Raw genomic sequence first — 26,171 nt, forward strand, 5'->3', positions numbered from 1 at the left:
GTAATCGACAATTTGTACGCGTGCGATTTCCCTGCCGGAAATACGAGGCACGACACTTCTACGGCACTCGTTTCAGCATTTTCACTTGGTGCGAAACTAGAAACTTAGAAAGTTGCCGCTGGAGATGTATTCAAATGCCTAGCGTTGCAGAAAATTGGGCGCGCGCGAGTTGGAGCACTATTAATCTTTTTGAAACTTTGCGAGATGAAAATCAGATTTTAGCTATTTAAATCAGAGATTTGCCGATAGCAGTTCTTAATAATAGCATTAAAATGGTATATCAAAAAATAAATCCGATTAAAGAAAGAGAAAAAGAAAAAAGAGAAAGAGAAAGGAGGAGAAAAAATATTAATAAATAATGTCTTCTTTATAATAATTGAAATGCTAGTAAAAAATATATCTATTAAACAATATGTTTGTTTTTGCAAGTTTTTGATATTTTTCATTCATCATATCATTATTATACATTATTTTTACAATTTGCATCAATGTTTATATAATACTCCATCTGTATGATGCTCCGGCGTAACGATGTTAACGATTTTATCAGTAGTTGTATGTATATACATTGACATCGAAAGTGAATTTGTTTGTAAACACTTCGGGGACAATGTACGTCGCGCAATAATATAAGTACGTAAAAGATAGTAGATGTATGAAATGTTTAAGATTTACTGCATTACTATTCATGTATTTACATTCTTCAATTAATTAAAAATATAATTTAAAAATATTTCTTTTTAAATATTATTTTTTTATGAAAAAAATCATCGAGATAAATACAAAATTTTATTTTTTATATAAATAATTAAAAATAAGAAACTTCTCAAACTATATATTGTTATAAATATTTCCTAGTATTATTATAAGATACCCGGTAACCGTTTAAGCCCCTCTGCTAAAAATAGTTCATCTCGCGCGGGGCCTTTCATTCGATCCTCTCGCACGATAATCAGACAACCCGCAAGCAGAGCCGCTCATGCTCCCACTTCCCTTAGCAAATGCCGGAAATTTATGCAAACGCTTTAACATTATCGCTCGGTCGATCGAGAAACGCGGCTCTTGATTTTCCACGCGTTTTATCGGGCCTTTATATATGCACTTCTATGCCAAGTCTGGTATATCAACAAGGCTCTTCTAACTTATCTCAATAACAAGCTTCGTTTGTCGCTGTAGCCTTCGATTTGAGATTTTTCCTACTTTCAAAAAACCATAAATCGATTGGTAAAAAGATCGTTCTTTAATGCTATGCAATATTGAACAATAAAGTTAGTTTTTTATATATTATATTATTTTTCAGCTTTCCTTGTAATATTTGTAATCAATTGTAAATTGAAGTGAGACTCTAGATTAAAAATCATTAATAAAAAATTCCAATACGATCATGAAAAGTGTGGCAATCTTGTTAAAATCATCAAAAAAGAAATAACTATTCATAATAAAAAAGTTTGTAAAATGCCTCTTCTCGAAAAGAATTTTTATTTTTATTTATAAAAGAATTGTTTTCAGCATATTATTTATAATTTATTTATATTAATTAATTATCATAATGTATGCAATATACGTAATACATACATATAATACATAAGAGAAATGATAAACCAATAACAGATAACAGATCGGTACATTGTAAATATAGTTACAGGTCTAAGCACGTACTTCCTATTACTCTCAACTTTGATTTCTTATAACTCAAAAACTAGTGTAGCTCAACATTTTTATATTAGAGAAAGTTTTACTTTATTTCTAAAACACGATATTTAAAGTACTATACGAGGTTATGAATATATATATATGAGTAATATACTCATATATATTTTTTCTTGTATTATATTACATAGTAAAAGTAATAGATATTTATTTATAATGAAATGTAATATCTGTTCTAATAAAAATTTTATTTATATCTTTAACGTTAATTATTAATAAAACGTAATATGAATTAATTAGTTAATAGCATGCGTTCGCCTCATGCTTTCACTTAAATGATCTGACATTTCTGTAAATCGACTTTAGAATTAAATCACTTGCATACTAGTTCTACTTGTATTCTAGTTTAGTACGTTTTCAACTTTCATTTTAAATAAATCGATGAATCAAAAGTGGACGATAAGACAGTTATTTATGAGTAACTAATTATATAATAATACAAATACTATATATCGTGCTTACAAAAAGCCATAAATTGTTGTCTTCTCTGAAACTCTCGTGCTGTTTAATTTCATTTCAACCAGTACTCGCTAACACGTATCATAGCATCCTTTAACTGACATTAATTTCATCCTGAACGAAGTGATTTACGTGGACTCGCCCAACGAGTTGAGTTTCCTCGGCAAGGAATCACTTAAGCGTTTTTCTGATGATCTTAGCGAGGTTGCTGCACTCTTCGCAATCATGCTCGAACTCCTCATTGTGGATCTTGAATCGTAGAGCTTCGCTTGAGTCTACAATTGACTTCTTCGACCCTGAACAATCTTCTGAGAAACACTTTTCTTCAATTTGTAAAGGACCAATAACTAATAATTTCCACAACGAATTTTTTCGATCGATTCACAATTGATTGATTCATCGCTTGCGTTTCAGTTATAGATTTAAAAAAAATTGTCAAAAATTTTAACTATATAAAATTTCATCAATTTCATCAATTTTGCTAACGTTTGGTATTTTATATGTAAAAAATTACTCATGTTTGATTCTTAATATTATTCAGTATTCATGTATGTTAACGCGTCTACTGTTAGTATAATTCTGCTCAAAGAATTCTGTTTATATTAAATTTTAAATGTAGGATACCGTGCCGTTATAGTAGTATATATTATAACAACTATATCAAAAAATTAAGTTTATAATACTTATCCTAAAATGAAGTAACACTACGCGAAATTCTAATACATAAATTATTCGCGCAAAGATTTAGCTCTTCTGTTTTGACCTTTTCCATCGTGAAACAAGTCAAGATCTTTCGATGCCCTTGAGTTTGTCTCGAATTCCTTTCTGTTTTATTCTTCACTTCGAATCGCAATTTCTTCTTCTTCTGTTCTTCGCATCAAGTTTTTAACAATATCACGGTCTATAAGAGTTCCATATATTCAGGTTTTAAAATTCCTGATTTAAAACTTAATTATCTGCTACACGAAGAAAAATATATAAATAAGTACACATTCTACAAACTTAAAGAGAATGCGTTCACTAAAACATATAATGACTTTTCACTATATAAAGAAATAAGTACCGCAAATATATTGTTACACGGCACAACTGACCAAGAAAACCGCAATACCTACGAAGGAATGTAAAACTCGAGTCGCCTAATGATGCGGCTCGTCTTGTCTCGTAATCCAATATGCATACGTTTTACACAGTGATACGCAACTAATATATGGCGGATTAATAAATCTTGCAGGACGTGCCCTCTCTTAGTTCGTATTTTTACGGCCGGTTTCGTTTACGAGAGAACGAGGAAGGACCGCGCGTCTGAGAGCAGTAAATTCTGAATGGCAAGGAGAACGCACCTCTTTATTTAGCGATATCTGAAAAATACGACTTTTTACAATCTTCTCTTCGATAATTCTTAACTTGACTAAAATGTACTAGGTTGCGAATGAAGTATGCCTAAATATTTCGTGTCAATGTAAGATGATTTAAGAACATTTTGATATATATGTATGGAAGATTTCAACATCTTAATAATTTAACAAATTCGGAGACGCTAATAATCGTTACAAAGTGTTTCTGTTATAATGATCTAAATGCATGAAACTGGGGATTGCACTTTTATTTATATTAAATAAAATTTGCAAGAAAATGTGCAAAAGTTATAGTTTAATAAAATTATAATAAAAGTGTACAAAAGTTATGTTTGATCAATTTTATTTACTTATATAATAGTATATTTATTGCAAGAATGTTTTTAAGAAATATAAATATTTTTATTATAATAAAAAATATAAATAATAAAAAAATATTTTAGCATTAAATGCCCAAATTTTTTCCACTAGTATCCAGATTCTTTTTAATGTAATAAAAAAAACAATTAGCCTTTACAAATATAAAACAAATTACTTTTATATTTACAACTTTTAAATATTTATAATTTCCGTTTTTTGTCTACAAAATAAGGATAGAAATAGCTCTATATATTTTAATATTTAAAATATTTATCGAGTAATTAAGAATTATTATTTTTATATTAGCATCGAAATGTCTCTAAATTACCTTACATCAGTGTTCTCTTATACCGATCTCTTCTATCGATGTTCCTATATTCGCGACATTCGCGCCGTTCATAATTTGTGTGTTTCGAGGTCGTGGAGAGAAGAAGACCCGGTTTTGCGGGAGGCAGAGAATCTCGTAGGAGCAACGAAGTAGAAACGGCGCCGGTCGACTTCGAGGTTCCTCGACCATGTCGAGAATACGGGGGAACAGGTGAACTCGTCTTTTCTCCTTCTCTCTCTTTCTCTGTTTTGTTTCTTCATTTGACGACCGGATTATTTTGCAGCCCGGATTTCGTTGCCGTGAAAGTGCAACGAGCAACTCGTGCAAATTCAAGATGTTAATGCATTAATTGCTGGGATAGGAACGCATAATTAATTTATCCTGATATAATAAATGCGAGCAATACATCGAGCAATATTACAAGTTGCAAACGTAGAAATTCTTTCAAGAATACGAATAACTATTACGTCTTTTATATCCTTTTTTTATAATATTCGAGGAGAAAAGATTGAAAGTAACCATAACGATAATGTTTTCGCGTCAGATATTATAGATATTATAGGTATTATGTCATAGTTTAAACATGTTCCAAAGGAATTGATGTCATAATATCTTTTCCTTTTTTATAGCTTTTTTTTAACAACACTTTTGGGTGCAAGAAGATTACATGGATTATACAGGGTGTTTCATTTTAATCCGACCAGTCGAATATCTCGAAAACCAAGCCCTGGAGAGAAAAATATTTCAGACAAAAGTTGTTTGGTTTCGAGGGGGCCATAAGATGGTATCATTGGTTTGACCTTGAAGAGTCATTTGAAGGTCACGTGAAGGTCACTTCAATTTTTTTAAATGGAACACCCTATATATTTTTGCACACTCTTGTAGCTGACATCGAGAGCTTTCCAAAACACTATCATTAAGTACCTTTTCGTTAAGTACTTTTTGAGTTATGAGGGTTGAAATAATTTCTTAATTTTACATAAACCGTAAAATATCTTGTAAAATATTCACTTTTCGATTATTTTACCTTAATACTTTTATGTACAAAATAATGAGAGGAATCAATTGGTGTAAAAAAAACACATAGTTGTTTTTAAGAAAAAATATGGAATTGTTAATTGCAAATTACATATTTTTTCTTCAAAACAACTATGTGTTTTCTTTACACCAATTGATTCCTCTCATTATTTTGTACGTAAAAGTATTAAGGTAAGATAATCGAAAAATGAATATTTTACTAGATATTTTACGGTTTATGTAGAATTAAGAAATTATTTCAAGCCTCATAACTCAAAAAGTACTTAACGAAAAGGTACTTAATTATAGTGTTTTGGAAAGCTCTCGATGTCAGCTACAAGAATGTGCAAAAATATATAGGGTATTCCATTTAAGAAATTTAAGGTGACCTTTATGTGACCTTCAAATGACTGTTCAAGGTCAAATCATTGTCACCATCTTATGGCCCCCTCGAAACCAAACAACTTTTGTCTGAAATATTTTTCTCTCCCGAGCTTGGTTTTCGAGATATTCGACTGGTCGGATTAAAATGAAACACCCTGTATACTATGCGGATGTTCTCCACTAAGGCTGAGATGACTGACCTAAGCTTCAAGGAGTTTGAAAATGTAGGTAGAGATTTGTGGTTATGGGTGACGCATTCGAAAGTAAAAATGCTTCAGGGACACATGGATTCTTTCACAACAACGGTGTCCTACGTTCGCGGACAATTCATTACAGTAATCTAAGTTAAGTGCTAAACAAAATTACTGAGTTCATGCACAATTGCAGGGACAGAAAAAGAGAGCTCGGAAATACCATTCACGATAGTTTGTTTTTCTAATACAGTAATAGTTATTTATTAAATATAAACTATTATTTACGTGAGCTTTTTAATATGCAAAATAAAATATAAATTATGTATGTAATAAATTTTATTATTGAAAATTTAATTTAAATTAAATAACAAGATGTGTGACAGAAAATAAATGTATAAAAGAACTTTTTGTACGTCAAATTGTTTTGACGCACAATCTAGAACATTATTACGAAAAATTGCTAATTTTAGAAAGTCTTTCATATTAAAATATAATACTTTTTATAGAGTAGTTTCAAGAATGACTGCTAATTAATATAATATAGTTTCATATAAAATTGAGAACTATTGGATTTCCAAATCAGAAATATTACGAATATAGAAGAGAAATTACAATCAATGATCGTAAATATGTGTGTTTAGAGTTTTAAATGCGGAAGTTTGATGAGCCGTAACGAATCTATGAAACCATTCTAATGGAAAATTTACTAATGCTTCTGAAATTTGAATATAAAATCACATATTGTAAGCTTTCTCGCAATAGTATTATAGATAATGTGTTATATAAAAAATAATTTATTTCTCCAATCCGTTATTATGAAAGATATATAATACAATTTAATTTTGGAATCACCACGCTAGGAATACAATGTTTCGAACTTCATAAAAAATAGTATCTTTACATATATTAGATTACAAATGAGATATTAAATTTAACGTTAATAAGATTATAGTAAGAATATAAAATTATGAAAAAGACTTTTTTAAGTAATGTGATGCTAATATTCCACGCTCAAAGTAAGGTGGAAATTGTTGTCGTTTCATTATAACAATATTTATCTTTTTCGCACTAAAATTATCATTCTACGCTCAGACCAATAGTTTCCATTTCACTAGCTATTATAGATTCGGTACAAACAGAGCGAGATGACTTTCACATAAAGAAATCATTCGAGTCACATAGCGCGCCGCACCTTACTAGAAATTCCATAGCAAACTATCGCTGAAATGGAGATATGTGGGCAGTATGAAAAAGTCTTTCGTAAGTCGAAACTTTATATACAAAGAACGGAAAGAAAAGTAGGCCAACGTTTTTTCAAAGTCGGGTCTAAATAGATAATTGTCAAACTTGTATTGCTAAATAAAAAATTACATAGAGTAGAAAACAAGACTTCCGATCTATTTAAAATTTTAAAAAAGATAATTTTTAAAGATCTCAAGTTGGATCTATAGCATGGGATTCCAATATTTTTAATACCTTATATTTAATTTCTATATAATACATAATTATAAATATTTTAATTGTCCTCCCCCCTACCAAAGTTTATAATTATTTATTTCCAACAAAAAACAGTAAAAATACATAATTATTCTATGATTGAAATATGAATATTGATGTAATTGTGTACTAGTACTTCTTGTTATTAATATGATTTGTCGCTAATATAATTTGTCATCATAGAGGCTTTTTAATAATACATTTTAATTTTTTATCGATTATTCTTATGTTAATATTATAATGATATACTAAGCAAACTAAAAAGAATAACACATTTATACATATTTATTAATTTTATATGTATTTATAAACATGTCTTTAATTTAATATAAAAAAACTATTAATGAAACTACCGCATTCTCGCACGTGTTCTCAACATAATACTTACGTTAACCATCCGTAGTCAGGTTTCTGTAGCTTCTTCTAGAATATATCGCCAACAAGAGGCCGTTCGAGCACCTCTTCGAATCTTCGCGCAGTCGACACTTTATCACTTATATACCAGATAAGTGTCTTCATCCAGCACTCGATATCGAGACACTCCGCGCACTTAATGTTAAGTTCGCGCGCCACTCCGAAGATCTGTCGAGTCGAATAAATGACCTCGTTGCGGAAATTAAAAGCGCAATTTTCAACAAACAGGTAAAAATAAGAAACAAATCCTGATGGAATCGAGGCGCGAGAGGCGCACTATGCGACCTCGCGACCGGAGCTGCTTGTCTAATACCGACTGACTATAACCGACTGGCTCGAATTAATGACTGACTGTGCGCCGGCTACTCGCACCATGGACTGCCACTCGTGGATCCGAAGCCGATCACCAGCCATCCTCTGGCTGGCCTTCCTCCTCCTTCTCCAAGTTACTGCCGGCGATCCTCTCTCTTTTTCTCTCCTTCTTCTCCATGACCGGCCGTGTTGCTATCTCTTTCCTCATGTGGCAAGGAAAGAAGCTGAGTATCATTCAATTGAATAAAACACAATACATTTATGGAGCAAACAATCGACACTTTATGTCATCAGCTGATGAAGGTTTTGATGCAGCAACACGTTATATAACCTTGTGCATAAAACAGTTACACATTTTTTTTGACTGATATATGCAAGATATATATACACAGATGTTGGAGTAAATATCTTCTATTTTATAAAATTTATAATTCCTTTTTTTTTCTTTATTTCTATAATTTATTGCATCCTAGAAAAAGTTCAAGATCACAAACATATTCTTGAGCTTCTACAATCTGAAAACATTGATTGCGTGCGTTCTCTGATTTTGTTTTTTTTTATTTCGCTTTTTAGAAATGTATGAATTTCAAACATATTTCAGATAGATCTACATAGAAGAAAGTCAAGACGAAATGGCTATAATTATAAGAGCCAAATAAATAGAATTGTTGAAAGGTCGCTATATTGATTGAATAAAAACAAGCAATCAATAATGATATCGTTCTCGATGATAATTTTCATCTATCAACGACGTTACCCGTGGAAGCGGGTCTTGTCTTGATCGCGGGTGAAAAGTGCGACAGAGAAACGGATGATTATAAAGAGGAGTGGGAACGACTGAGGAACAGAGGAGTCGATCTCAAAGAGAGAGACGAAGAGACTCGATCATAGCCTGAAGGTGTAACTCGTTCTGGTGAAAGCTTGTGCACATTGACTTTGCTCGAAAGGTTCACTTGGTTTTACGCCAGAAACTCTTCTCGAATGTAACAGTTAAATTCTCTTACAGAATCCATACTGTAAATGTTTTCCTTACGATAATATATGACGCAAATTTGAAATCAATTAACGTGATATTAATCTTTTCATTTTCTTCAATTTTCTTCATTTATATTTTACTTTATAATATAAATAATCTGTCTCATTTTTGTAGCATTTAGTTATTTTTTATTTCTAATGTTAATGCTTCATTCATTTCAATATAATATTTCTAATTTAAAGAAAGATTATTATCAAAGAAGTCTGAGAATACGTGACCCTTTTTCCTTTAAGAATTATTTTCATATTTCACAGTTATGGATCCACAGCAGTGACATACACCAAACAGAGATTTTACCAGTCATCGAAAAGTAGATGTAACCATGTAGTTCCAAGCGATTAAATGGATGTAGAGGCGACATTGTACGGTACAAGACCGGAATGGCGCTGGAAATAAGTTGGCGCCGAAAGTTCAAATTTTTTAATGAGCAATAGCTCAATCGATTGCTCCTTAGGGCCTGAGCAGAATGGCTGCCTTATAATTTTAAGACTATGTTTTATGCCTTAGGTCTTTGTCTTAAGTAACGCACAATACTGTGTGTTATGTCCCGAGTCTTATGTATACGCGAACGTTTGTAAGAAATAAACGTTCGCGTATACATAAGACTCGAGACATAACACACAGTATTGTGCGTTACCTAAGCCAAAGACCTAAGGCATAAAACATAGTCTTAAAATCTTAAGGCAGCCATTCTGCTCAGGCCCTTATTCTGAATCAAGACGGTCGGTAATGTCATCAATCTGCAATTATCATGTTACTAGTTCATCTAATAGCGCTGAAAATTTACCCACGGCTGGTGTCTCGTTAATAGCAGAGAGAAGACTGAGAGATGTCATGGCCTGTTTTTAGGTGATCCCTGAAAGCGATACTCCCTCTATGGACATTGAAAACGTGGACATGAACTACAAAGCCAATGTCCATGAATGTTCTCAGAGGGTAATATATAATGTACACAATTTCTGGTTTTGTTCCGTGCTATGTGTACGAAATGCCGGTAGCACCAGAGTATAACAATCATTATTTTGAAAATAATATATAAATATGATAAATAATAATTTTTATATAAAAATAATTTTTATAAATTACTTATCTATATGTGTATGTATGTATACGTTGTCCAAATGATTTTAAATATAAGAATAGACTATATGAATATCGGCATATGTTACCGCCGGCATAGCTCTCAGGTTCATGAGAGTACTGAAATCTCCTCACCTGGCAAATGCCTTCGTTAAGGCGGAGATACAGGGGAGGAAAAATTGAGGAGGAAAAACTTTTTTATTTATTTTTATTTTTTTAATAGAGTTTTTAAACAGAGAATATAATACATATAAAAAATATATATTACATAATTATAATATATACAACGTAAATTATAATTAATTTGCAATTACATAAAAAACACATTACAAAATATTAAATTATGTAATATAAAAATAATTACATTACAAATATATATATTACAAAATTTAATGCAGAATATATAAAATACAATGCATTAGAAATATGTATTACAAAATATAATACAAATTTAATATAAACTATAATTTTAAACTTAATACAAAATAAAATTTATTACACGAAAGTGTCCAAAGTATACGTATAATATAAAATTTACTAAAAATTTTTACATAGACCAGACAAGACTGATTAGTGATGATTAATTACGCGATATTTATTATTAATAATCGACATAGAATAATAGAATTTAATTAGTTTTATATAAATAACGTATAAACGTAAATAATCATGATCAAAAGAGTCATTAATAAAATTATTGATCATTTCTTCCATTGTAGAACAAAGTATTTGCATTATTGACGCATTTCGTGCCGACCATGAAAAGAAATATTTAAAACGTGTAAAGATAGAACAAGCTTTGATGTAAATCAAAGATTAAATTACAAAATAAATTGCGATTTAAAATTCGCGAGAAAACGTGACGAATAAATAAATCGACAATAATCGAATATTCACAATTGCGAGATACGCATAATTTTTATAATATAATAATCGAATCAATAGACACACATGAGATATAATTATTATCACACAAATGTTAACAGACGAAGATATTTTAGCAAACATTTGTGACCCGTATTGTTTATGAACATAAAATTCACTGTCCGATTTATTTGCGATTAATATATACGCGACTTTATACGAATTTCACGATTGAGAATAAAATACATATCCTATTTCGCGCATGATTAGCTGAATAAGAAGAAATGAGCTCTATAAGCTTTAAAATATAATTAAAAATCGCGTTGTGACCACGTTTAATAGAAAATAACGGAACGAATGATTTTCATTAATATAGTTATCGATCGTCTTTTAAATTATAGAAGAAAATATTTGCACTACCAGCATTTTGCACGAACTATTAAAAACAATATTCAAAGACGTGGAAAGATAAACAAAGCTTCAATGTATAAGTCAACGATTAAATTATAAGATAAATCGCGATTTAAAATTCACGAGAAAACGCGACGAATAAATAAATCGATAATATGCGGAATATTTGATCGCAATACGTATAATTTTTATAATATAATAATCGAAGCTCTCAATAGATACGTGCGCGATATAATTATTATCACATAAATATAGAAAATCAAAAATATTTCAACAAACATTTGAGGTCTGTAATGTTTGCGAATATACAATTCACCGACCGATTTACTTGCGAATTTTTATAAGATAAATCGCGATTTAAAATTCGAGATAAAACGCGACGAATAAATAAATCGATAATATTCAATTGCAGATACGCGAGTGACATACCGGTATTATCCGATAAAAAGAGGAGTGATCTTAAAAATGGAGAACGATTAACATCTTGTTTCTACATCAGATTTCACAAAATCAATCTGCGAAGAAAAGTTAAGTGATCCATTGAAAGTCGGGAACTTCACTGTAGGAGGGAACGAATCTCGGATCTTCCGGACTATTCCCAATAGCAATGATTTCAGTAATAAATCAACGACAATTCCCTCGTCATTATCTTCAATTCACGAAATTGATATGCACGTCAGAAAACATGTTCTTTCATTACTAAGAAATATATTTTTTTATTGAAAATTAAATGGATATAACGATCTTTTTTATTGAAATGTGATTACGAACGATTATATTTATAAATAATAAAATACATGCATCACTGGAGTTTGTGTTAAATGTGCGAATACATATAATTTGGGGTACCGTTTGCGCGCGCGAGACGAATCGAACCCGATAACAGCAAGATTTAAAAAATTTCAATTCGATTAGTGTGCAAAATAAAATAAATCAAATAATTTTAAATATATAATTAATTCTAGATTAATTCTTTAGATTCTTATTCTTATAATGTTTAAATTAATAATTTTTTTTCTTTTAATCAATATCTTGCTGATATAGGGGTACCCATTCGATTCGTCTCAAAATTTTTAAGTATTCGCACATATTATGTAACATTCATGTATAATTTCGCGTATATATAATATATCATATTAATAAAAATTATAAAAATATTTTGGATACGTTAATTTGTGCATGTATTTTATTATACATATATATATAAAATGGTATATATCTAAAAATTCTAACTAATATTCTAAAATGGCGATGGATGTCCAATACCTGCAAATAGTTTCTTAAAAGAAACTAAAAACTAATATTAATATCCCCAGTACCTAGAAATAATTAATAATTAATAATAAAATATATTCGTTCGTAATCATTTTTATCAAACAGTTAATAAAAACTATTACAATATGAAATTACTTGAAAAATAAAAATTTATACACAACGCTATATCCATATTTAATCTACTATTAAACCTTTCTGGCATTGGACAATAATAATTCCAATCTTAATAATGACAGAACATATTTAACGAAGAAAAGAATAGATGCATTTCTCTCACATCTAAATATATATTACTTAAATTAATTCGACTTTAAAGAAGCGCATGGCGTTCGTCGTTGAATGACTACCGAAATCATTGCTGTCGGAAATTGCCAGGAAAACCTGGGATTAATTCCATTCTTACAATAAAAATTCCCAATTTTTAACAGGGCACCGAACTAGACGTCGCGAATGGATCTTACAAGAACCGATGAGAAATAATTCTCCATGATGGAAATCGTTTCGACTCCTCGGCGGTACGAGCCACGCAACTTTCATTAACGTTTATCTAACGAAAAGAACAACGATAACTCTTTTATTAAAATGATAATCTCGTAAAAGAACGCGAAAAGAACGCGGGAAAAACACGGTGTTTTCGCAACCGTAATTTATTAATTTATTTATGAATATTTTCCGATACGAAATTCGTAAATACACAAATATAACCGAAGAAACAAATTATTAAATTGATAACAATTAACTCGCGATTCTATAATATCGAAGGTGATCGTTAAATTTTGTGAAGCTAATATTTCGTAATAATCGTTGACTTATCACATCGAATCTTCACATTCTTATTCCATATTTCTTTATATTTAATTAACAATATTTAGCAATATTATCTGACGAAAGAGACAGCGATAAGATCCTTTATTAATTCAATCTCGTTTGAAAACGCAAAAAGAACGCAGAAAAAGCACGATATTTTCACAATCATAATTTATTAATTTATTTTAGGATTATTTAGTTACGCGCGATATGGAATTCATAAATAGATAAATCTAACGGAAAGCATATCATTAAATTTATAATAATTTGACTCGCGATTCTATAACGAAGGCGTTCGTCAAATTTTGTAAAGCTTATATCTCATCATTAATTTAGCACCGAATTTTTACATTTTATATAAAAATTTTCCGAATTTATTAATGACTCTTTGATATGAAAATATAAACAGTTACTCTTTTATGAATATTTCAAAAATATATATGTACTATAGAATCAAATATGTTAATTTAATGAAATTACTATTATATCATTATTATACGTATACTTTCGATAATTTTCGTGTAATTTACATAAGAATGTATTTACGTAATTTACAATCGTAAATACTATTTCATATAATATAATTATAGTTATAATTGTATTTTATACACATTTATGTCAATAATTAAAAATATCAATATTAGATTATAATTAGTATACAATTATAACTATTTACAATTTACAAAACACAATTTACTAATTACAAATTACAATTTACAAAATACAATTTATGTTATCAATATCAAATAAATGTACTTGATTTATTCAAATGCTTAACATAAATAATTTGACATTGACAACATTAACATTTGGACTTAATATTATAGCTATATATTAATTTACACATATATACGATATATTTTTAATTTTTAAAATAAAATATAACATGTTAAAATATATCTTGAACATTTATTACAATTATGCAATTTGTTTAATATTCTTGAAAATAATTTTGATAATTTAAATTTCATTTTTAAAACATTTTTAAAGTAAAAGTAAATTCAATTCGCGCATGATTAGTTAAATGAAATAAAATGAATCTTAAGACTTTACAATTTTAAATATAATTAAAAAATCACGTTGTTCGCCACGGTTTAATAAAGAATAACGAAATGAATGATTTTACCAAAGTCCCTCTCTAATAATTTAACTATCTAACTATATCTTTAACTATTGATGTATTAGTAGAGTTTAATAAGATTTATATAATGATTTAAACAATCGCGATTAATTATCAATAATATTATCCATCATCTTTTTAAATAGTAAAAAAAAATATTTGCACTACTAGCGCAGACTATAAAAGATAATATTCAAAGACGTGGAAAGACAGACAAAGTTTCGACGTATAAATCAACGATTAAATTATAAAATAATATTAAGATAAATCGCGATTTAAAATTCCCGAGAAAACGCGACGACTAAATAAATCGATAATATTCGGAATATCTGATTGAGATATGTATATCTTTTATAACATAATAATCGAAGCTCTCAACAGACACGAGCGCGATATAATTATTATCACGTAAATATAGAAAATCGAAAATATCTCGACAATCATTTGAGGTCTGTAATGTTTGCGAATATACAATTTACCGACCGAATTACTTCCGAATTTTTATAAGATAAATCGCGCTTTTAAATTCGTGATAAAACGCGACGAATAAATAAATACATAATATTCAAAATATTCAATTGCAGAGGGACAGCGATAAAATTCTTTTGTTAAAACGGTAATCTTATATAAGAGCAATTAAAAATTTTATATTTGATCACGCGATGTGTATATATACTTAATATGTACATACTTTCGACGGCACTCCCGGTTTCGGTACGAGCGAAAATCCCATTTTACTTACGAGAATCAGCTTCGAGCCAATAAGTCGGGAACGCAACGATACAACGAGCAAGGATTAAGTCCAAACCGGAAAGAAGACGAAACGATTGACGGAAATAGAGGAAAATGAAGTTCACCAACTCTTTTTCGCGCATAATTATCCTATCTCATATCGAACCTGGACCCGCTAAGCACGATTTCAGGTGCTCCGCCCGGACATATTATGCCTCTCGCGGTTGCTATATGCTACACCAGGCTAGTAGACGGCAAAAGAAGAGGATACCCACATTTTTTAAATGCTAACATTCAGCAATTTAGAAAATGGGAAGGCAACCCCTTTTACCGAGCGAAAATCGTGCCTAGGGGAATCCACTCGACTCCTCGACAGGGTTAACACACGCAGTGCGTGTGGCTGTAGACGAGCAAAGAGAAGGGACCCATTGACGACCATTCCGAGCAATCGATCGAGTTCTAATCAATTCGGGTCGAATCACTTGACGAAGCACGAAGCGCGAGTGTATGTTGCAGAACAACGTGTGCAAACTCGAACATCCCAGTTAATTGGCATCGGAAGTAGAGACTCGTGACAATAATGAAATTGGGATTTTTATACAAAAAGTCCAACGCGGAAGCGCGAAAACGCGACGACGCGAGAATACTACAACGCGGAAACACGGTAACGAAATGCCGCCGTCCGCGACACGTTGACGGCACCGACGATGGAAAGTCGACGACGCAATGTGCGTTCAACGCATTAAATGCGCATGCCACATAAGAGCCATTGTGGGATCTTACAATAAAAATCCCCAATTTTTAACAGGGCACCGAACTAGACGTCGCGAATGGATCTTATAAGAACCGATGAGAAATAATTCTCCATAATGAAAATCGTTTCAACTCCTCGGCGGTACGAGCCACGCAACTTTCATTAACGTTTATATAACGAAAGGAACAACGATAACTCTTTTATTAAAACGACAATCTCGTCTAAGAGGGCGAAAAGAACGCGGGAAAAACACCGTAATTTTTTCGCAACCGTAATTTATTAATTTATTTATGAATATTTTCCGATACGAAATACACAATCGTAAATACACAAATATAAATGAAGAAACAAATTATTAAATTTCTAATAATTAATTCGCGATTCTATAATAGCAAAGGTGACCGCGATAAATTTTGTAAAACTAATATTTAATCGTCGACTTATCACATCGAATCTTCACATTTTTTTATTCCATATTTCTTTATATTTAATTAGCGCAATGTTCAGGAATATTATCTGACGAGAGGGACAGATAAAATTCTTTTGTTAAAACGGTAATCTTGTATAAGAACGCGAAAAGAACGCGGAAAAAGCACGGTATTTTCGCAATCATAATTTATTAATTTATTTTACGAATACGAGTATTCAGTTCCGCGCGATATGGAATTCATAAATAGATAAATTTAACGGAAAGCATATCATTAAATTATAGTTATAATTGTATTTTATACACATTTATGTCAATAATTAAAAATATCAATATTAGATTATAATTAATATACAATTATAACTATTTACAATTTACAAAATACAATTTATAATGTTATCAATATCAAATAAATGGATTCGATTTATTCAAATGTTTAATAACATAAATAATTTGATATTGACAGCATTAACATTTGGACTTAATGTTATATATCATATATATGTGTAAATTATATATTTATATATTTTTAATTTCTAAATAAAATATAACATGTTAAAAAGTATCTTGAACATCTATAATTATGCAATTTGTTTGATCTTTTTGAAAATAATTTTGATAATTTAAATTTCACTTTTAAAACACTTTTAAAAATAAATTCAATTTAATTTCTTAAAAATAATTTTAATTTATTACAAAGAATTACACGAAAGTATCCAAAATATACGTATAATATAAAATTTATTAAAAATTTCTACATAGTCAAAACAAGACTGATTAGCGTTGGTGAATTATGCGATATTCATTATTAATAATTGATATGCAAGAATAGAATTTAATAAGTTTTATGTAACGTAAATATATATAATCGTGATCAAAAGAGTCATTCATAAAATTATCGATCGTTTTTTCGATTGTAGAAGAAAGTATTTGCATTATTGGCGCATAATACAAGATAAATAACGATTTAAAATTCGCGAGAAAACGGTAACGAATAAATAAATCGATAATATTAGTAATATTCGATTACCATGTGTATGCATAATTTTTGTAATACGATAATCGAAACCGCCAATAGACAGCACGACATAATTATTATCAAACAAATACGAACATATTTCGAGACATTTGAGATCTATAATATTTGCGAATATAGAATTTATTGTCTGATTTATTTGCGAATTTTTAGAAGATAAATCACGATTTATAATTCGCGAGAAGACGCGACAAATAAATAAATCGACAATATTCGAAATATTTGATTGCGATATGTATAATTTTTATAATATAATCGGAGCCCCTAATAGACACGCGCGATATAATTACTATCACACACAAGTGCGAAGATTTCGATAGACATTTAAGGTCTGTAATATTTGCGAATTTATTTGCGAATTTATTTGCGATTTATTTGCGATTTATTTGCGATTAATACGCTATTTTATATAAATGTCGCGATTGAGAAAACGCATATTGAAAATACATATTACATCTTGCGCATGATTAATTCAATGAAGTAAAATAAATCTTAAAACTTTACAATTTTAATATATAATTAATATATAATTAAAAAATCGCATTATCACCACGTTTAATAGAGAATAACGGAATGAATGATTTTATCAACGTCCCTATAATACTCTAACTACATACTTAACTATATCTGTAACTATCAATGTAATAGTAGAGTTTAATAAGATTTAAATAATGTAAACAATCGCGATTAAAACAGTCATTAATAAAATTATCAATCATCTTTTAAATAGTAGAAAAAAATATTTGCCCTACTAGCGCAGACTATTAACGACAATATTCAAAGACGTGGAAAGATAAACAAAGCTTCGATGTAAGTCAGCGATTAAGTTAGGTAAATCGCGATTTAAAATTCGCGGGAAAACGCGACGAATAAATAAATTGATAATACACGGAATATTCGATATGTATAATTTTTATTATAATATAATAATCGCGAAGTCCTCAATAGATACGCGCGCAATGTAATTATGCTGTCACATAAATGCGAAGATATATTTCGATAGACATTCGAGGTCTGTAATATTTGCGAATATAAAATTCACTATCCGATTTATTTACGATTAATATGCAATTTTATATGAACGTCGCGATTTAAAATAAGATACATATTTCGCGCATGACTAACTAAATAAGATAAAATGGAAAATTTTTATAATATGATAATCGAAATCATCAATAGACGCGTGCGCGACATAATTATTATCACTCAAATTATCACGCAATTTGTAAATAATCGCGATTAAAACAGTCATTAAAAAAATTATCGATCGTTTTTTAAATAGTAGAAAAAAATATTTGCACTACTAGCGCATTTTGCGCGGACTATTAGAAACAATATTCAAAGACGTGAAAAGATAGACAAAGCTTCGATGTAAAAGTCAACGATTAAATTATAAGATAATATTAAAATATAAGACACATCGCGATTTAAAATTCCCGAGGAAACGCGACAAATAAATAAATTGATAATATTCGGAATAACCGATTCCGCGATATCTATAATATAATAATCGAAGCTCCCTCAATAGACACGCGCGCGATATAATTATTATCACACAAAGGCGAAGATATTTCGATAGACAATTTGAGGTCTGTAATGTTTGCGAATATATAATTCATCGACTGATTTACGTGCGAATTTTTATAAGATATATCGCGATTTAAAATTCGCGATAAAACGCAACGAATAAATAAATCTATAATATTCAAAATAATCGATTGCGCATAAATTTTATAATATAATTCGACGCCATTTGATACGCGGATGACATACCGGTAATATCCGATAAAAAGAGGAGCGACCTTAAAAATGGAGAACGATATTAACATCTTGTTTCTACATCAGATTTCGCAAGATCAATTTGCGAAGAAAAGTTAAGTGATCTATTGAACGTCGGGAACTTCACTGTAGGAGGGAACGAATCCCGGATCTTCCGGACTATTCCCAATAGCAATGTGTGTGATTTCAGTAATAAATCAACGACAATTATCCCTCGTCATTATGTTCAATTCACGAAATTGATATGCACGTCAGAAAACATGTTCTTCCATTACTAAGAAATATATTTCTTCATTGAAAATTAAATGGATATAACGATTTTTTTTATTGAAATGTGATTACGAACGATTATATTTATAAATAATAAAATACATGCATCATTGGAGTTTGTGTTAAATGTGCGAACACATAATTTGGGGTACCGTTTGCGCGCGCGAGACGAATCGAACCCGATAACAGCAAGATTTAAAAAATTTCAATTCGAATAGTGTGCAAAATAAAATAAATGAAATAATTTTAAATATATAATTAATTCTAGATTAATTCTCTAGATTCTTATTCTTATAACGTTTAAATTAATAATTTTTTTTCTTTTAATCAATATCTTACTGATATAAGGGTACCCATTCGATTCGTCTCTAAATTTTTAAGTATTCGCACATTTTATGTAACATTCATATATAATTTCGCGTATATATAATATATCATATTAATAAAAATTATAAAAATGTTTTGGATACGTTAATTTGTGCATGTATTTTATTATACATATATATAAAATGGTATATATCTAAAAATTCTAACTAATATTCTAAAATGGCGATGGATGTCCAATACCTGCAAATAGTTCCTTAAAAGAAACTAAAAACTAATATTAATATCCCCAGTACCTAGAAATAATTAATAATTAATAATAAAATATATTCGTTCGTAATCATTTTTATCAAACAGTTAATAAAAACTATTACAATATGAAATTACTTGAAAAATAAAAATTTATACACAACGCTATATCCATATTTAATCTACTATTAAACCTTTCTGGCATTAGACAATAATAATTCCAATCTTAATAATGACAGAACATATTTAACGAAGAAAAGAATAGATGCATTTCTCTCACATCTAAATATATATTACTTAAATTAATTCGACTTTAAAGAAGCGCATGGCGTTCGTCGTTGAATGACTACCGAAATCATTGCTGTCGGAAATTGCCAGGAAAACCTGGGATTAATTCCATTCTTACAATAAAAATTCCCAATTTTTAACAGGGCACCGAACTAGACGTCGCGAATGGATCTTACAAGAACCGATGAGAAATAATTCTCCACGATGAAAATCGTTTCGACTCCTCGGCGGTACGAGCCACGCAACTTTCATTAACGTTTATCTAACGAAAAGAACAACGATAACTCTTTTATTAAAATGATAATCTCGTAAAAGAACGCGAAAAGAACGCGGGAAAAACACGGTGTTTTCGCAACCGTAATTTATTAATTTATTTATGAATATTTTCCGATACGAAATTCGTAAATACACAAATATAACCGAAGAAACAAATTATTAAATTGATAACAATTAACTCGCGATTCTATAATATCGAAGGTGATCGTTTAATTTTATAAAGCTAATATTTAATCGTTGACTTAACACATCGAATTTTCACACTCTTATTCCATATTTTTTTATATTTAATTAGCGCACAATATTCAGGAATATTATTTCACGAGAGGGACAGCGGTAAGATCCTTTATTAAAATGGCAATTTCGTTTAAGAATAGGGAAAGAATGGGGAAATAAATATATGTTTCCGTAATTTATTAATTTTACGAATATTTATTTCGGATACGAAATTTGTAAATACATAAATCGAATTGAAAGTAAATCATTAAATCCGTATAATAATTGACTCGCAATTTCATAACATCGAAGGCGAACGTTAAATTTTGTGAAGCTAATACTTAATCGCTAACTTAACATCGACTCTTTATACTCTTATTCGATATTTTTTACTTTTAGCAATATTTGAGAATATTATTTGAGAGGGACGGCAATAAGATCCTTTATTAAAATGGCAATCTCGTCTAAAAGCGCGAAAAGAACGCGGAAAAAGCACGGTATTTTCATAATCATAATTTATTTCATGAATATTCAGTTTCGCGCGATATGGAATTTATAAATAGATTTCGAATTTATTAATGACTCTTTGATATGAAAATACAAACAGTTACTCTTTTAATGAATATTTCAAAAATATATACTATAGAATCAAATATGTTAATTTAATGAATTACTATTATATAATCATTATACGTATACTTTGGAATTTTTCGTGTATTATTATTATGTAATTTTTGGTGTAATTTGCATAAGAATGTATTCATGATATTTCTTAAACACTAATAATTATGTACAATTTTCTTAATATTCCTGAAAAAAATAATTTTAATAATTTAGATTTTATTTTTGAAGCATTTTTAAAAATGAATTTAATTTTATTTTTTAAACTGAAATAAAGCCAAATTACAAATTTCTATATATTGTATTAGAGTGCTAACACGGCCATATTTCATATGGTAAAATATAATACAAAAGCAACCATTTATAATTAGGCAGAATTTATGTCGGATATCACAGAATTTAACGTAACACTGTCACTCTCGAAAGATGCAATTGTAATTTATATAATTATTGCTTGTATATTTATTTTAATACTATATTTTAATATTTTATAACTGCTTAAATTATTTATTTTTATCTCGTTGCAGTTTATATTTATTTTAATAAATGCCGGCAAAATGAAATGACACAATATGTATACATTAATCTAATCTGTATATGTATCCTGCCCAATTGTAAATGGTTATCCTGACTTTAGTTGTTAGCAGCCTAGTATAATATATAAAATTTTTATAATATAAAAATTTTCTGTACAAAATTTCAATAAAAATTGATTGATATTATAATAATATATATAATTAATAAATTTTTATAGTAATGCATAATTTATAATAAAATATAAAATTAATATGTGTATAACACATCATATTACAAGTTATTTCATTAATTAATCATATGGCTTTACATTAAGTTTAAAAACAATATCTACAACAAATTCTATAATGGATGAGCTATAAGAATAAGATATTAGAATAAGATAAGTGAATAAAATAAATACGCGTTATAAGAATAAATTAGCATCAGATGTAATTGATAAGATTTTTAATGTTCTTTTCAATAAATTAGATAAAATTTATACAAAAATGATCTTTTCTCGATCTTTTTTCTTTATAATTAAAATACTGCAATATATTTTCGCGATGGATGCAATACATTTCGAACGAATTTATTAAAAGTTATTTAATCTATCCTAGCTCATCCATTTTAAGGCAACGGATTATCTACAATCTCTACCGTTAACTTAAAATTAAATAAAAGTTTTTGTTACTCACCGTGGGATTGATGTGCAGCAACGGAGTTGTCGTTATCGAAACTACGTTGTCGTTAAAACTACGTGTAACATACAAATATAAAATTCATTTATAACAAAGTTCAAAATACAATCAATATTTCAAAAAATTATTATTGTGCGGAATTTCATATCCGTTGTGTAAAATAATAAGCAGATATAAACACGTATGGGAAGATTTTATATATTTTGAAATTATTTTTTAAATAGAAATTTTTATATTTATAAAATTCTTTCTCTCTAATTCCTTTAAATTAAAAGAACGAATTATTATGCGTACGATTTATAATAATTAATATACAAATAATAAATATTCACCATCAGGTTGCTTCGCCGATGCAAGATGCCTCCCTCAGGCCTCTTCCTCCTCTGACAATAGTTTGTTGGTCTGTAACATACAAAGAAGATTCAAATTGTAGTCACGGTCAAAAAATTATTATTATATGCATTTAATTTTATATCCGACGCACATAAATAATAAGCAGATAAACAATTTTATAAATTTTGAAAAAAATTCTACTAATAAGTAATAATTTAATAATTCTATTAAAAGCTATTCGAACGTAGAAACTTTTAAATTACAGTTTTTATGTAAAAATTTCTCTCTTTTTCTCTTGTTTAAGTCATGTACATAAAAAATCAAATTACGCGATTAATTACTTAATTTAAATCGCGCATACGCAATTAATAAATAATTATATATAAGCGACAATTTATTTACCATAGAGTTGCTTCACAGGTGCCTGATGCCTCTCCCAGGCCTCCTCCTCCTCTCATGTTGTTGACGCGCGATACTTTCAACGGCACTCCCGCACTCACGAGCGATATTTTTATATCGCTATTTTTGCTATTTTACGCGCGATACTTAACGATTTCCGCACTATTGCGATGCGATTAAAAATTTTATATTTGATCGCGCGATGTATATACTTAATATGTATATACTTTGAACCGCACTCCCGGTTTCGGTACGAGCGAAAATCCCATTTCACTTACGAGAATCAACTTTGAGTCAACCGGTCGGGAATGCAACGATACAACGAGCGAGGACTAAGCCCAAACCGGAAAGGAGACGAAACGATTGACGGAAATAGAGGAAAATGAAGTTCACCAGCTCTTTTTCGCGCATAATTATCCTATCTCATATCGAACCTGGACCCGCTAAGCACGATTTCAGGTGCTCCGCCCGGACATATTATGCCTCTCGCGGTTGCTATATGCTACACCAGGCTAGTAGACGGCAAAAGAAGAGGATACCCACATTTTTTAAATGCTAACATTCAGCAATTTAGAAAATGGGGAGGCAACCTCTTTTACCGAGCGAAAATCGTGCCTAGGGGAATCCACTCGACTCCTCGACAGGGTTAACACACGCAGTGCGTGTGGCTGTAGACGAGCAAAGAGAAGGGACCCATTGACGACCATTCCGAGCAATCGATCGAGTTCTAACTAATTCGGGCCGAATCACTTGACGAAGCACGAAGCAAGAGTGTACGTTGCATAGCAACGTGTGCAAACTCGAAACATCCCAGTTAGTTGGCATCGGAAGTAGAGACTCGTGACAATAAATGAATTTGGGATTTTATATGAAAAGTCCAAAAGTTCCGCGAAAACGCGATGACGCGAGAATACTACAACGCGAAAACGCGGTAACGAAGCGCTTACCGTCCGCGGCACGTTGACGGCACCGACGACGAGAAAGGGTACTTAGCTTCCCATTCAGGCACCTTAAGATTTATCATAAATAGAAAAATTTAAGATAAACCTCAAAGCACCATCCAAGTACTAAGCCCTCCCACCGCGACAAGGTGTACCCCATGGGAGGGTTATATTATATATAATTTTATATATAATACATAATTTGAAATTTATTTTGTAATATAGTACATAAATTTAAATTCGCAAATATAAACGATAAATAAAAATATAACGGATAAGAGAACATCTATTATACAAAGCAATGTTCAAAATAATTGATTTTAAACCTAATTATTGCGCGCAATTAATTTTTACATTTTTACTTTTAAATAGATATATTTTAATATTATAAACTGCGTAATTACAAAATAATTTATATTTCTTAGATATAAACTTTTAAAAATATGATAAATAAAAAAATTTCTATCTTTTTATATATGAAATATTTAAATAAATATATTAATTTGAAATGTTTTATAAAACATCAAAGTATCTGAAAATATTAATTAATAAAAAATTTTATAAATGTTTTAATTATTTTAAAATAAAATGGAATATTTTTTATAAGTATATGTATTATATATGTTACAATTTAAAATCACTATTAAATCACAATCAAAGAAATAAAACGAAACGAGAAATATGTATATTTTGAATATATATATTATTGATAAATAATTTATATATTGTTGCGTCCGCGGAACGCGGTATATATCGAACGCGATATATATCGAACGCGCGCGACACAATCGGCAAAATACATAACATACGCTGACGCTCGTGCACTCGTAAATAATAACGCGATTTAAGGTGCACAAGAATTTTAATAAATCGCGAGTAACATACAAAAATTCAGAATAATCGTAAAACGGATCACAAATAGACGCGCGTCCGCACAACTTGACAGCTGGGCTTAGACTCTCTGACAGTCGTTGTTTATAACAATATCTTGACAACGCGCGCGAAAACGATCTTCTTCGAAAGAATTCAACGGGTGACGAATACATTCAGTGGGACGGGATGCGGGGACGCAACAATATAATAAATAATGGATGTGATAAATAATTTATGTTAATGACTTACATCATATCTTATTGATCCATCCACTTCCAAAACTTCCTTTTTTCTTTTGCTTCCTTCGCTCTTTTCTCGTGGCACTTTAATCCTCGTTGCACTTACACTTATTCACGAAAAGTTCCTCGTTGCACTTGCAATTGTGTTTAGAGAAAGAATTTGATAATATATGAAACGTCTCACATCACTACTTCACTGCTCAAGAGTCACTGAGCGAATGATCGTAAGTCAAGAACATTACCGCGGTACTGTTTATATCGCCAGGGTCGACTATGTAAAGGAAGAATTTGATAATATATGAAACGTCACTACTTTATTGCTCAAGGGTACTGTGCGAATGATAATAAAGCCGTGTAACGTATTAACAATAGCGCGATACTGTTTATCAAGGTCGAACACGGTGTTATTGATAATTCTCTCGTTGCCGAAATATTTTCTGTAATATAAAATATTCGCGCGCGGAATATTAAATTATAGGAGTATTTTAATTTATTGATTTAAATTGATTATTTTTTAACAATTTATCATGGAGCCTTTCGTTATGCTATTTATTTGCATCTATAATTCGATTGT

At 29.9% G+C, this 26,171-nt stretch overlaps 1 protein-coding gene across 5 annotated transcripts in view; it reads right to left on the reverse strand.

The window, feature by feature from the left end:
• Positions 1 to 24,082, reverse strand: part of Calpc (calpain C) — a 62,978-nt gene extending 38,896 nt beyond the window's left edge. For 2 of the 5 annotated variants that reach the window (XM_083096254.1, XM_083096249.1), the window contains exon 1: positions 7,696 to 8,108. In XM_083096254.1, the coding sequence (XP_082952380.1) occupies positions 7,696 to 7,704 (9 nt within the window). In that variant the 5' untranslated portion in view covers positions 7,705 to 8,108. Of the gene's footprint in view, positions 1 to 7,695; positions 8,109 to 22,809; positions 22,868 to 23,144; positions 23,215 to 23,547 lie in introns of those variants that run through there. The other 3 variants (XM_083096253.1, XM_083096250.1, XM_083096251.1) reach the window with 3 other exon arrangements.
• Between the last annotated feature and the right edge of the window lie 2,089 nt (positions 24,083 to 26,171).

The sequence above is a fragment of the Camponotus vicinus genome, unplaced genomic scaffold (assembly GCF_025532165.1).
Source record: "Camponotus vicinus isolate PSW18456_S1 unplaced genomic scaffold, iyCamVici1.0 SCAF_4, whole genome shotgun sequence".
Lineage (NCBI taxonomy): Eukaryota > Metazoa > Arthropoda > Insecta > Hymenoptera > Formicidae > Camponotus > Camponotus vicinus.